The sequence below is a fragment of the Chroicocephalus ridibundus genome, chromosome 14 (genome assembly GCF_963924245.1).
Source record: "Chroicocephalus ridibundus chromosome 14, bChrRid1.1, whole genome shotgun sequence".
NCBI classification, from domain to species: Eukaryota; Metazoa; Chordata; class Aves; order Charadriiformes; family Laridae; genus Chroicocephalus; species Chroicocephalus ridibundus.
In genome coordinates this window covers 1,939,046-1,953,629 of record NC_086297.1, presented here as the reverse complement: position 1 = coordinate 1,953,629, position 14,584 = coordinate 1,939,046, and the positions used below count along the sequence as shown (strand labels likewise).

At 41.9% G+C, this 14,584-nt stretch overlaps 1 protein-coding gene across 1 annotated transcript in view; it reads right to left on the bottom strand.

Moving 5' to 3' along the window:
• The window catches only part of GNA13 (G protein subunit alpha 13), a 29,871-nt gene extending 17,124 nt beyond the window's left edge, over positions 1–12,747 (bottom strand). Inside the window, exons 1-2 of the mRNA XM_063352249.1 lie at positions 12,379–12,747; positions 10,206–10,432 (exon numbers count right to left, since the gene is read on the bottom strand). Coding sequence (XP_063208319.1) covers positions 10,206–10,432; positions 12,379–12,661 — 510 coding nt within the window. The 5' untranslated portion in view covers positions 12,662–12,747. The remainder of the gene's footprint in view (positions 1–10,205; positions 10,433–12,378) is intronic.
• Between the last annotated feature and the right edge of the window lie 1,837 nt (positions 12,748–14,584).

Genomic DNA, 14,584 nt, shown 5'->3' with positions numbered 1-14,584 from the left:
TCCAGTATCAGCTGTTTATCCTTCTTTAACCGAATTCAATTCGGCACTACCCTTCAAAGTGCCTCATTCACTTACACAATTCTGACTCAGATTTTCTCCAATCAGTAGAGTGTTTCCACTGCTGCAAATACAACATGTTATCCCAATTAACCAAATGAAGACATGATCAAGCACTAAGCAGAACTTAATCTGCATACTAGAATACCACAGAGCAAACTGTTCCAGTTTTGAATTACTTTCCTAAGAGGGAAGAAATCCAATTTCACTTTTCTTAGCTTGGTATCCCTCCTCTCTCCTGAAGAAGGGATGTTAATTGCCAGATTCTTAACAAAACTTGCTTAAAAATATGAAAATTCACTACAGCTTTTAGGCATGAAACAGTATTCCATTAAAGCCCACAGAACTACAGTTTCTTCCATGCAATGCACTGTTACCATACTTCCAACTAATTCTGAAAGACTACTTGGAAACCAGAATGTGCCATATTCTATGAACAGCTGAGAATTTTAAGAAACCGCATAGCTTTGAGTTGTATGAAGTGATATTCCATTTGTACAACTCAAGAGCAAAACCCAAAAGTCTGCTGAGACTCTTTCCCACAATTAAAAACCCTAGGAATACACAGCATTTATCCTGGCATGTCATTTTCCTTAGGATCACCAATGCTTCCAAATAGGAAGCAAACTCAAGTCTAGGGCAGCCCCTTCTAGAGATCAGAGACAGGTTAAGAAACGCAAAAAATGGCACATGGGACACAACACATGCAGAACCAGAGCATCTAATGAAGATGCTTCTGTTTGCCAGAACCAAAATTAATCCATGAAAGCAAATTAGGATATGCTGTCCACAAGGTCAGGTGCACTTTCCTTCTTTCTTCAAAGATCTTTTTACTCTCTCCCTCAGTAAACATTTACAATCCAAACTCCTCTTCCAGAAAGTTTACTTTACGAAAGACACCGATAATTTGTAAAAGATTTTCAAATTTCATTGATGAAACAAATCTTCCAAGTCACAGCATACACGCAGACATAGACATCATATGAAATCATGCACTGACCGAGATGAAACAGCCACCTCCCCATTATTATTTACACTCTGGGAAGCATCTATATAAACTTCAGAGGTTTTGCACACAAAACAGACTGGAACCAGACTGTAAACATTTGCTCTTCTTTCAGTGCACTGACCCGCTGGCTCCATGACTTCATGTGTTTGCAACTCAAAGCTACATTTAATCTAACACTGAAGCAGTAGTGAGTCTGCAAATCTGCCATCCATCATTCAGAGCTTTACTTGCTTCCAAGTTGCACGAGACTGGTGAAGGCTCCCAAAAACATGACAAATATTTGGCCTGTGGAAACATATCAGCTAAAACTGGCCACACTGAACTTTAAGATGTTTGAAAAGCCTATCATTGCATACTCTGTAAACGAAATCACAACATTTCAAAAATAGAACCCTAAGGTAGACACCAATGCATGCAGTGAAGCATCCCTAGGATTCAGTTTTAAAGTACATTTGGCTCCTATTTCAGCCTCGAAAGAAATCCAGATGACCAAATGCTTTTTAGTTCCTTCCTCTGCCTCAATTAGCAGAATCCATTTCAATTAAGTTCTGGTATTTCTGTTTGCAAACAGTGACATACTAATACATCAGCTCTCTTTACAAGCTATCTGACAAGATTCAGTGATAACTTACTATATCTTGTGAAAGATCTACGTGTATCATTAGATGAGTGTTAGTGTTCTTAAAAATTAGCAAAACCTGTACCCAACACTCCCTATACAGCAGCGATATCCAAGAGGCTGCAAACATTTCATGTCACTTATAGAATTTCATACTAGAAATTAATTACTAGCGCACCAATATAACTGTTTGCCAGTGAAAACAGTCAAAGGTCCCACTACAATCCACATATAAAATGTTAGTAGATCGCCCTGAGCTGAGTTTTTGCACACTATTTTGCATAGATATTTTGAATTTAAGATGGTGTCAGTGCATGTGTTTCCTCGCCTGGAAATTCTGCATCTTCTTTATTTGGTCACCAGCGGGTGATCAAATACCATCATGTGCTCAGTGAGAAGCACTTCCAGGCAGTCTGCCGAGACTCCCGTCGCTTGTTTAAAATTATTTATTTGGCATCATTAAACAAAGGAAAAAGATACAGAAACTCATGTGCGATTACATATTCCTGTACCTCTCATCCATAAATAGAATTTGGGGTCTTTTCAGTTCCTTGGTTAAGTCACTGAAGAGGAGCATGATATTCCAGCTATTTTAACTGAGGAGACTATGAAGAACTGGGAAACATTTAAGGCACGAATGACCATGACAGAGAAGTGTGCAGCATGGTATAGTGAATTAAGGGTTGTAAAAGGCAGCTCTCTGCCTACTAGAGTTCAAAAGTTTTCTTCTCTAAAATAGCTGAAGTTGACAGTTATTGTGATGACATTCAGGGTGTTTTCTGTATTTAAAATTCCTCAACTTTTCCAGCTGTATTTATTACCTGATGTTTATTGTTAACACAGTCATGCGAGTGGAGAAGATACTGAAAATAATTTAGGACCTTCTTTAGCTGCTGATGTAGTCTTAACATTTTCTTTCTTCACCCTTTAAATTTGACCCCTGAAACTACTTTGGTTGTAGAGTATAAGGGCAAACTGTTAGTCTCCAGGATTATCCAGAGATTTTTTATTTGGATTAAATACATTTTTTGTTTGAGGATGCTGAGTTAACTAATATTGTCTTCTACGACCCATTTATTCACCCCTAATCATAAACAAAGGCTGCATATTGCAGAGCAATACAAAACACCAGTTGCTATCCACCACACTCCATCAGCACCACCAGCGATACAGCTCGCTGTTCTGCAAAAGGGCAGGCTCTGCACCTTCTGAACTTCCCAACTGATTTGTGGTAAATTTAGATACTTTAAAAAAAAAAATGTGCGTAGACACAATGGTGGTACGGACATTATCTTGCTTTCTATATGAAACACTAGTAGTTATTCTATTGGTTTTCTTACATAGTAAGGTCAGCTGCACTTATGTTTTCTCACATTTTCTTAAGCAACTTCCTCAGCTACCACGAACTAAGGTTTCCTACCACTTTGCTGGTTCTGCATAAGAGGTACAGCAGGAATGCAGAACATTCAAATAGCACGCATCATGAACTGAAGCTTAGGTCAATGAAGACAACCAAAACAGTCATCCAAATACAACCAAAGTGCAATATGCACTCAGTGAGAGTGGACTTAGCCAGCCTCCAAGGCTGAAGTCTTGTTATAGTAAGCTCAAATTAGGGAACGGCAGCACAAATCAACACTGCCCCTGGCATCGCACCTTAATCCTAAAGGATCCCATATTTACATATGAAAAATATCGCTCCATAGTCTTTGCCTCAGGTGCAAAATTAATTTCACCTATATAGATGGAAGATCACAGCTGCATTCATACCACATGTTTTGCCAGCATGGAGATTTGCTGACAGCTATGAATACTGGGACTTCGTAGGGTAGGTTTGGCTTATATTTAGTCAGTCATTTCTGAACCGACAGAGAACAATATAGCCATTGCTACATTTAAATTCTGTGAAGTAATGTAACAAGACAGTGCTACAGGTACTAACATGTAGTATCTTGCAGGCTAGCAGGCAGCGAGGAAATGGGCTCTGAATGTGTTTGTACCAAGGTCTCATGTTACACTGAGAGCAGCAGAAGTAGCAAAAACTCATCTAACACATTTGCACCAATTTAAAAGAATCTGCTGAGAACAGGTTCGTGCATTCAAGACGTGGGAAAGGCTGAGAAAGTCTCTTCCTCTGAACTCTTTAGAGGTTGCTGGCAAGCACAGCATATTCAGAAGGGCACTTATATTTTACCTTTATTTCATCAAGGCTCAGTTACAGGAATCCAAATTTTTGCAAAAAAATAGGTCACCTTTTAGTCTTCTGCAAAAAATCATTTAGGAAACTAAGGCACACGATCAACATGACATAGCTTGTTCAAGACACAGTATGTATAAGAACACATCGCTCTGCTCCCACGCTGTACTATGAAAGTCTGCATTTTAAAAGCAGTGGTTCCCCATAAACAGGTATCTGGATCAAGTTTGAATTAAGAACTCTATCCTCAGAGGCTGCACTGAAACCACATGGAAAAGATATGCTTGTACAAGCTAAGTGTAGCACACAGGCCTCCAGAAAGTTTCTAGTGTTCTTGGTTGGAAGATAACTCAGAATGCTGGTGTCTGGCACGTGTGTGCTGGGATAACACGTCCATATCAAGACAGCTACCACTGAAAGACCTCTCAGGCTAGAGCTACATCTGTGCTTAAAAATACCAGTAACGAAAAAGAAAAAAAGAAAAATAATAAAAAAAAAGAAAAATAGTAACATTCAGAAAAAAAAGTTATGGCAAAGATGTTCTTCAGTAAAACCAGACCAGCCTGCACTACAGCATCGGTTGACAATACAAGACCACTGCTCTCCAAACGCTTCAATATTTTACTGCTAACAAGAAAAATCATCAGGCAGGAAAGGAAGAATGATGGAAATGGAAGAAGGCAGTCCCAGAAACAGCCTTTCAAGGCATAGTAACTCACAGAGGCTGAAACAAACCCTAATCCCAATTTGAAAAATGATAACAATTGGCACGTTGTGCTAAATTAGTATAAAAGTTCACCTGAAGATCACTCACCTCAATTAAAATATTACCATCAATCCCCATTACCAAAGCACTTTGTATACACATTGAAAGGTTTCTGGCCACAAACCAAGAATAAGGAAATTCAAGCCTCATTATTGTTTGACTCTCCTCTTAATCCCTATATGGAGCCTTATTAATGCTGACTTTGAGTTCGTATTATCTTGTCATTGGGGCAGGAAAAACAGCAAATCGTCAAGAACTCTGAGTCTTTCCTGAGAATTTGAGTGACTAATTTTTAAGTATAAATTTGTGAAGCACTTTTCTTTACATAGTTACAGCAACAATCTTTGATAAATCCTTTTCATATAAAGGCCAAAAGATGCCAAGTAGCTCTAACCTTTCCAAGGGCTTTAAAGAGTCATGCTCACTGTACACGTGCCATCCTGTCGTTTGATGTTTGGCAGACCTATTGATTGCAGAAAGAGGCGCAAATAGTTCATTTTCAACATGTATAATGCAGCAGCTTTTTGTTTCTTCCCCACAAAAACTTAAGCAATATTCAGTGCAACTACAACACTGTATTTAAATAAAGTTTAATTATATGATGAAGTGCCCGAATAGTCAATGCACATGTTTACAGAAACACTGGGTGATTGTATCTCATATCTGTAATGAGGAAGATTCTTCTATTGGTCTGAGAAACTTTCTATTGACAGTTTATGCACTCAGGCATGTTCTAATAGAAGCACCACCTACACACTCCAAGCAGAATCAGAGCGGGGCAAGCAGACACCCAATCCCAGAACCAAGAGAAGATCTGGGAAAGGGAGAGGGGAAAGACATTTTGATGCCCCAACTGAGGAGTGGGGGGTGCTGCAGAGGATGAACACTGGGAGTAATATCAACACATTAGAGAGGGCACAAGCTGTTGAAAGGCTTCTGAAATTCAGTACCACAAATATGACGTAAATACTTTTAATGAATGACAGAGAAGATGCTCTTTTTGCAGGTTCTATGCTCGTGACTTCAGCGAGGTGCTGAAGCACTGACCTCCCAGCTGTTTCATAAGATGGGCGTCCAGACTCGAGAAAGAGGAAGACCTCAACATCTGACAACCCAGTCTGGCTTCAAACACCACTGACCTCCGCAGGATCACTGCTCTATAAATAAAGCACATTTCAAGGACGTGTTGTCTATGCACCTGAAGGGATGGTAAATTTTGCTAATACTTTGCAGTGGCCATTTGAGGACTCTCAAATTTTGAGGATTTCCCGTAGAGCTAATTTGATGTTCTCACGTGTACAATAGCCCCATCAATATTCCAGAAAAGCCCAACCAGAATAAGGTAAAATACAATCTTCCAGTAAACTAAACAACACTCTGCAAAAATACTACTCGGCAACAGAAAAAAAAAAAACGCTACAGAAGCTGCAGCAGAACTAGCAGTAGAACTTCAAGCTGAACACGCCTTTTCCTGTCTTCTATAATCTGATCTAGCACTTGCAGACATGTCACAGAAGTAAACAGGATCCAGAGGTAAATGCATATCCAATCATCCTTACTGTATCATCTGTGTCTGCAGTGCTATGCAAATGCGGACAGAATAAAGCCCCATCACTGCCCCTGCGCACTGCAGATTCAGGGCATTAAAAAACAAAACAAACCAAAACCCCAACATTTGGTGTAATCTACAAGTAGGGCAAAAAGTATCAATCTGAAGATCAACAATTGCTGGTAGCAAACATCCAAACCCACCCAAAAGTTATCTTTAACAAGAACAAACCTTTAACACATTCAAAGCTTATCACGCATACGAGCAACTCTGCTCTCATCCCACTTTTCCATTCTTGGAGAATTAGAAGACTCATGGAGACCGCTTCAAAACACTTCTCTGTTAACAACTCTCGCAGCAAATTCAAGACACACAAGTTCACTGCAAACGCCATGAAGTGAGAGGCAGTACTCAGAAGTGCCTTCCTCCGTCTTACCAGTCACGCAGCACCCGCACCCGACACTCCTCAGCTGCCAGTGCCTCAAAGCAAATCTCAATGAGAACAGCAAACCTTTACAACCACATCATCAAATAGCTCATGAGCATAAATATAAAGGCTAAGAAATGCCTAGTTAAATCGGTTTGCGTGTTGCAGAATTAAGATAACAGATACACTTACCCAAGTCATTTCAGGAGATTTTTACCAGAAATCAACTTGCAATAAGAAATCTGAAATGTTAATTAGACGTCAGAAAGCATTAGGCTGATTCAGACTAACTCTGTAACTAATCCATGTCAGCCATCTGAATGGAGACTGTAGGAGAAATAACCTCGGTAGGTGGAGAGAAATCTTAAGGATGACCAGAATCTTAAGCATAAGTTAGAGGAACTGACTGAGCTACAGAGCCAAAATAGTCTTTAGTGAACTGTGTTAGTGGAACTATCACCTGAATGACTTCAGTTTGTAATAAATTTTTAGGGATTATAATATTAACCACCCGAGAAGTACTGAAGTGGCATATATTGTACTAAGCTGCAATTAGCTCTTTCCAGTTTTAAAGCACTACACAAGTGTGAACTAATGAATTTTCATAAATACTCTTGTTAGTGGCCAGAAGGCCCCTATTTTTATACCAAGGAAAATAAATCATAGTGACTATCCCCATGACCACATAAGTTAACAAAATGAGGAAGGACACTCCAGCGAACTAGGCATGGAAACGCTGATTTCTACTTCCATTAAAATACAAGCAAGTTCTGTTTTTTCCCCTCTCACGTGGGTATAAAAAGACTACATTGTTTCTTAAGGCTCCTAGCATCATCTCTGGCATTGCAAGTGAAAGATGATGGAGAAAAACCAAAAAAGCAAGAACAGCTTGATGATCTCTCAAAAATGTACAAAAATCTCACAAAATCCCTCACAAATCTTTAAGTTTTAACCATATACATGCAGAAAACTTGAATCTTAAACCCTCTTTCTCTGTACTTCCTATTTGTCCAAACTACGAATGGCTTCCAGAACTACACACTCTTGCTTTCTTTCCTCTAGAATTTCTATGTAAATTTGACATTTTTCACTCCGTATTCATCACTGCTCTTCATTTGTTCACTTCTACCTTTGCTGCAAAGTGTCCTATTCCCATGACAAAAAAATACTTTCCCAGCGTTCCTGCCTGTGCTCTCTTAATATGAACCACGTTTTTCAGTGCAGTGTCAAACTCAGCCCAGTGAAAAAAGGTAAAATTCACTCAACACTCTGAAAAGAAGTTAGAGTATACACAATCAGATAATACTCTTCTACCATACTCAGTCCCAGCATTTTATACTTCTTGTAACGCCACTCTTCCCTCTCTCCTACTCATCTAACGATTGCTGACATCTCTCCTTTCACTACATTTTTTGCCACAAGCAGTTGAACTGAAGTAAACCAGTATTTTTCTCTTATTCCCCATTCTACAATACTGGCAATTTTCAGCCTTGAATCCTTACTTCGAGAGTCAGTGCTTGACACGACTGAATTGTCTCCATCTCCCCTCTCTTCCAACTTCCCCCTGCTCCACCTCCTGACTCTGGTATGCTTGTCACTCCCTCCTTAGCTACTTGTGTGTTCCTTCCATATTACAGCACACGTCTAAACTCTCTGAACACTCTGAACACAAAGCCTGTCAGCAAGCATCACAAAAATACATACTGCTTTCAGGAGTTTTCCACCATTCTGCCGCCCACATGGAGCTCTGTCATACCTTAAACTGGAAGCTTACTAGGGTAAAACAGAGACTTCACGCTTGGCCAGCACTGATCACACTGTTTGCACTCAATACAATGACATCATTCAGCTCCTTTTTTTTTTTCATGTTTATAACTTGGCATAAATATCTCAGGCTGAGATTTTTGAAAGGATTTAGGCAATAAAGCAATGTAAATATAAATAAAGCAGTTACCTTACTTTCAAAAATTAACATTTAGACAGTACTCAACTATTAAGCGCACTTAAAAACATAGTCTTGAGTTCTGCCTAAAACACAACATGATCCATCTCTATTTTTGCAGAGAACATTATACAGATTTAGGGATTTCCAAAAGAAAGCAATAGGGTTTTTTTTCTGTCAGATTCAGAACACCACATTCTTCAAATCCTACTCAAAGTGAAACTCTGCCCATGCTTCAGTTATGGAAAGAACCTACTTCTCAGAGACTCAAGATGACGGAATAGTAATATTCTGTCCCTTTTCCTTTGGTACTTAGCCTGAAGTCACTAAACTTGCCTAATCAAAGACAAAATTTTATTTAACCGATTTTAAAACCGATCGCTCCAGCACAGCAATTACATCACTAGAAGTCTCATCTGCACCAGAAGAGAACCTTCTAGAGGACCTAGTCCAGCAATTACCCTTTTATAATCACTCTGAAGGCAAAATCCAAGGAGCAATAGGTCTCATTAGAAACTTACTTACACAGCTCAGAACTAGGCTGGGCAGGTGATAGGCTACTCTAGCACCTGCCCATTCTGCAATTGCTAGAAGACATTCCATGATCAGGGCAATACATATTTATAGAGTATTTACACAACCTATTTAAGTCAGAGTATGATTACACAACCATTCATAATAGCTCAACAGGAGACATCATCAGCTATTGTTCAGATTCACACTAACACAAAGGTTATTTTTAAGACACAAAAACACAAAGGCACTTAGGTTTAACAGACCTACAAGAACAGATTTAATCTATCTTAAGGTTCTCAACCCCCACCCTCACAAAACCCTATGCCACTGGCATTTACTACACAAGTCTATGAACCAATAAACAACAAATTTAACTTAAATTCTTTGTTTCCTTTTGCGGCATTTGCATGGAAATGGGGCAAAGGGACTTCAGCTGTCACAGACAGTTAAAGCTCCAGGCAAGAATCAAGACACGTTTTTATTTTCCTTTACAATCCCACTATTGAATTATATGCTCCATCTCAACCCCACTATTAAATTGTATACTCCATCTTCAGCTGAGAACTTCAATATAACAAAAATCTCATTACATGAGTATTAACACAGACATTCAAAATTAAACAGGAAGTATACAGAGGGAATGTTTGCTAGATTGCTCAAATTGGAATAGAGAAGGGAGTGGTTTTTAAATTCTTCTCATTAACCCATGCATATCTTTTCTTAAAAAAATCACATTACCATTAACTCTTCCCTTATTGCAAACCATTTTTTGTTTTCTTTTTTTAAGTTGATGCACTAGTTAACAAAAGGTGGAAATAATCACATGGTAAAAACACTACAGAGGTACCAGCTTTGTTACAAAACATAAAAGCCCTGTATACCTCAGCTTTCTCACATATGAAATGAGAACAATTATGTCAGCAGCTCTTCATTATTCTTGGTTTTTAAAAAAGTGGCAGGAAGGAGCTAAATGCATCTGTTTGCAATACCACAGTGTAAAAGTCCACCATTCACGAATGCTTAAGATCCACATGGAGGCCACTTGATCAGTGTTTTATGGAAACGCAACACAGGAACAAGAATCACACACACTCAATTAAAAACACTGAGACACAAATCTTACCAGCTGGAATTCTCTGCGCCTGTCGTACGCGTGCTGGATACCACTATCCGCCCATAGAGCTCTTATGGCTGGAAGGTACTGTAAAAAAACTGCCGTCTCCACCATGCCTTGCGCCACCGTGACTGACCGAGTATCAAAAGCCATCATCGTATCTCCATTACTCTGGTTAGCAGGATCTCCCCAAGGGATATGAAGTTTCTCTCTGGCATCTACGAGGACTCTCACACCTTTAACAACATGAAAGAGCATTGTAATTAGAGCTTCCCAGCATCTACTATTTCACTCGCCTACAAATCTGTGAAGATTCAAACAATACATTTACTCTGTACAGTCAAAGCTCAATAGGACTATCCACCCAGTAGGAAATTGGAAAGGTTCTGAAAAATTTACTCGAAGTGCTACATTTTCAGGTAGCATTTTATATTTAAAAATGCAGATATTTTCTATCAGAAAAACATGGCCACGCTCAACAGTATAATATCCATAGCACAAGCTTAACTCTTGAAACAGAAGTTCTATTTTTAATTACTAAATCCCCAATCTGTGCTATCAAGCAAACTCTTTCACAGATATTTATACTTCCCTCTGATCTCCAGAGCCATTCTACAGTCGTTAAATTTACCTGGCATGAATACAAGATAAATGAAGTATGTTTAAAAGCTTATTTCAGAATATGTTAAACCATCCAATAGCTTATTCTAAGGTTCCCTAGTCATCGTATTCCTATGAACTTGGTATCTAGTTATATCTAATTTCATAGAGTTATCACTGCCTTTAACGCTTTCAGAGGTATGAAGACAACATTTACTAAAAATCACAGCACTTACTAAAAAGTATGTTTTTACTGTTTAAGTGCAGAAGGAATTGTATCACCTAAAGAATTCCCCATACTTTTTGTTGTTGTTGTTGTTTTTGTCAATAGTCTCTAGGAGAAACAGAGTATTTTAAACTTCTCTTATACAGGACTTTAAAAAAACAACATTGTGCTAATGCTAATAATGCAAACGCAGGGAAACTAAATCTAGTACTAAATTTATTAATGCAAAAATAAAAAGAAAAAAGAAAATTCCAGAAAGAATAAACAACTGTAAAGACATGGGGGGAGGTATAAGGAACTAAGATGTAGCAACAAACAACTGTATAACAACATACTTATTTAATGCCAAAGTATTTTTTCAAGCTTCATTCTCTTTCCATAATTTTTCTATCTGTCGAAAGCCATGACTGCATGAAAGCAGCCTCCAAAACAGATCTGCAGTTCCTACATGTATATTTCAACAGAGTAGGAAGTACCTTACTTTATTAATAAACTCAAACCTGGTCAACGGACAAGCTCATGATTTCTGCTGCCTTGCTATTTATAGTTTTTTCAGGCTTGATTTGTAAACAGGTTTGTGAAACTATTGTCTTTAAGAACCACAGGACCTCAGCCCCCTTCAAGAGCAGCACTGAGGTCTGACAATGCTTTGCTGTTTAAGAAACTTAGTTAAGACACTAACTATTATACAGTCCAAACCGAAAATCTGACGAGCGATTTAGCTAAGAAAGAGAAACTAAGCGAGGATGACAGCAGTGAACTCAAGAGCCCACTCCTAAACCATGTGAGGAGGTTTTGGCAACGCATCTATGAAAAGTGGCTCTGCGTGCGGGCTTCTGTTAATTGACGTACCAGCCTAGTTTCCAACACGATGGCAACGTTTCTTCCATCGCAGCGAAATGCAGAAAGCGCTTCCTCCTCAGGGACAGGACACGTCTCATCCTCACGCACTTTCAGGTGCATCTCCCCACCCCGACACCCTCCATCCATTACCGCTCATTACCGCCACCGCATTACCAGGAAACGGCCGAGCTCGGGACCGTACGGACCGAAGCCGCTGCTCCCACAGCGGGCGGGTAAGCCGCCCTCAGCAGCACGGCGGGCCGCGCCCGGGCAAGCGCCCGTCCCGGCGGGGCTGACACCCCGCGGGGTTGCTCCCCGGACGCCGCCGCTCGCCCTCGGCGGGAGGAAGCGTGAGGAGCCCGAAAGGAAGGCGAGAGGCGGCACCGGCCCGAGGAACCCGCCGCTCCCTCCCTGAGGGCGCCAACCCCCCCCCCTCCCCGGCCGGGCCGGGCCCCCACAGGCCGCCGGGCCGGTGCCTTACGGGGCGGGCCGGCGCCGCCGCTGCTCACCCACCCTTGATCACGTTGCTGTAGATGGTGGCGCGGAACTCCTCGCGGGCCGCCCGGTCCCAGTCCTGCCCGTGGATGATCCGCATCTGCTTGAGGAAGGTGGACTTGCCGCTCTCCCCCGCGCCCAGCAGCAGGATCTTGACGAGGCGCTTCACGTACGTCTTCTCGCGGTTGAGGCACTTGTCGATCTCCTTGGACTTGCGCTGCTGCTCGGCCTCGCCGCTGGTGAGCAGGCAGCCGGGGAAGCAGCCCGACAGCACGGAGCGGGACGGCAGGAAGTCCGCCATCTTAGCGAGCACTGCCAGCGAGGGGAGCGGCCGCCCGGCCCGGCCCGCACCAGCCCGCTCTCTGCCCGCGCATGCGCGCCCCGACACGTGACTCGCCCCCGCCCAGCCCCACACGCCCGCGTCACGTGACGCGACCAGTTCTCCTCCCCATCTCGCCGCAGCGCAGGACTGGGGGGTGTCACGTGACAACGGCTCGCGCCCGCCCTCGGCGGGAGCCCCACCCACGAGCGGCGCCTCACAGGAAATGGCGGGAGGCGGCGGCCGCTCACGTCCGGGCTGCGATCGCGGCCCCGCCGGCCCCGGAGCCGGAGCGGAGCGTGAGGGAAAAACGGGGCCCAGGCACAGCCGATCCCCGGCGGCGGCACCTCTGCTGCAGCCGCCTTAGGGGAACTGACAGGACGGGGGACGTCGGGCCTCGGTCAGGGGGGCAGGATGAAGGTTGCCAGCTAAGCAGTTTTTGTTCTCGGTACAAAAAGAAAATAGTTTCGTTAAAACGCTTTGAACGGTTTGGCACGTACTTCCTCCCTGCTCCTGTGAGGAGAGCTTTCCAGTACTACAGGGACCCGGCACCAGGCTGAACAAACACAGCAGGTCTGGGCCTCACGTGGGGGCGTGCAGGCAGGGTGATAAAAAGCCAGTGGATCTTTTTATCCGTTACTAAGTTAAAAGAAATGGGCTTTTCAAGTAAAATTTTCCTGAACGTTGGCAACCCCTCATGTGATGGGTAGAGCAAATAATAGGGAGAGGGACGTGCAAAGATTTAAAATCCCACTCTTCGTGTGACCCGTCGCTGAGCACCATCGTTCTGTTCGTCATTTGTGCAAAAAATTAACTTGCCATCAATTACACAAGCGTACTGCAAAGTGCTAAAACAGCTGCCTACATAGAATTACACTGAGTGAAGATGTCCCTCAGACGAAAGGCAAAAAGATACAGTAACATTTTGTATTACTTTGCTTATGGAGGCAGTTTTTCAAAACTGCTCAGAGAAGCCCTCCGTCGTCCACGTTGGTCAGATCAGCACATCTGTGCTCCCACGTGCCTGCTCACCGACACATTCTCCAGGCTTAAGGATGGAGATAAAATACATACGACTGACAAGCAAGCACACACACACGTGTGGTGGAGCTCAGCTGAAAGCACATACATCCGTGTCGTGCTTTTCTGACACGGCTATTTATAGACTATGGTGCAGAAATCATATAGAAGCAAGCACATATGTAAAGATCACATTAAATGTTTATCTCCTTACATCTTATTAACTTCGATACCTGCTGAGTTTTTCTTTCGATGTTTCTCTGCTTTTTTTAACAATAATATTAAGTTACAAAAAGGAAGTCGTGATGGAGGAAACTGAGATGAGTTTAGCACAAGGAAATGCCACTTTGTCTCCACTGGAAGGACCTCCTTCATCAAAATGCACCATGAGTATCGGCATTCACGCCTTAGGCAGGGGATGGCCCCACTTGGTGATAAATTCCATATAAATTATTCCATATGGCCTTACAAAAAACCACACTTCTCACAGGAGAACAGGATGTGGTATAAAATTCATATAGTCGTCCAAAAAGCACATCCTGGTGGTCTTCGTGCAGATGTGGAAGCCAGTCATTCCTGAGCTCTAGTCCAAGTTTTAAAACAACTAAGTGATCTTGGCTGGTTTGACACAAGATCTCATCTCACCTTCAGAAATGCAGAGGACTCCTGAGTTTCTACAATTCCTCTTGGACTTAAGTAGTTTTCAGCAAATGAAAAATCCTACCGATGCTCCTCCCTTTGTGCTTCTTGTCTGCAAAGTGAAACTGGTAACAGCACTCATACTTTCCTTCAAAAAGTTTTATATGCTTGCTAAGGAAGAATGCACATTTATTGCCTCTTAGCGAAGGAGAGAGTTAAAAACAAGAAAGCCCAAAACAAAACATA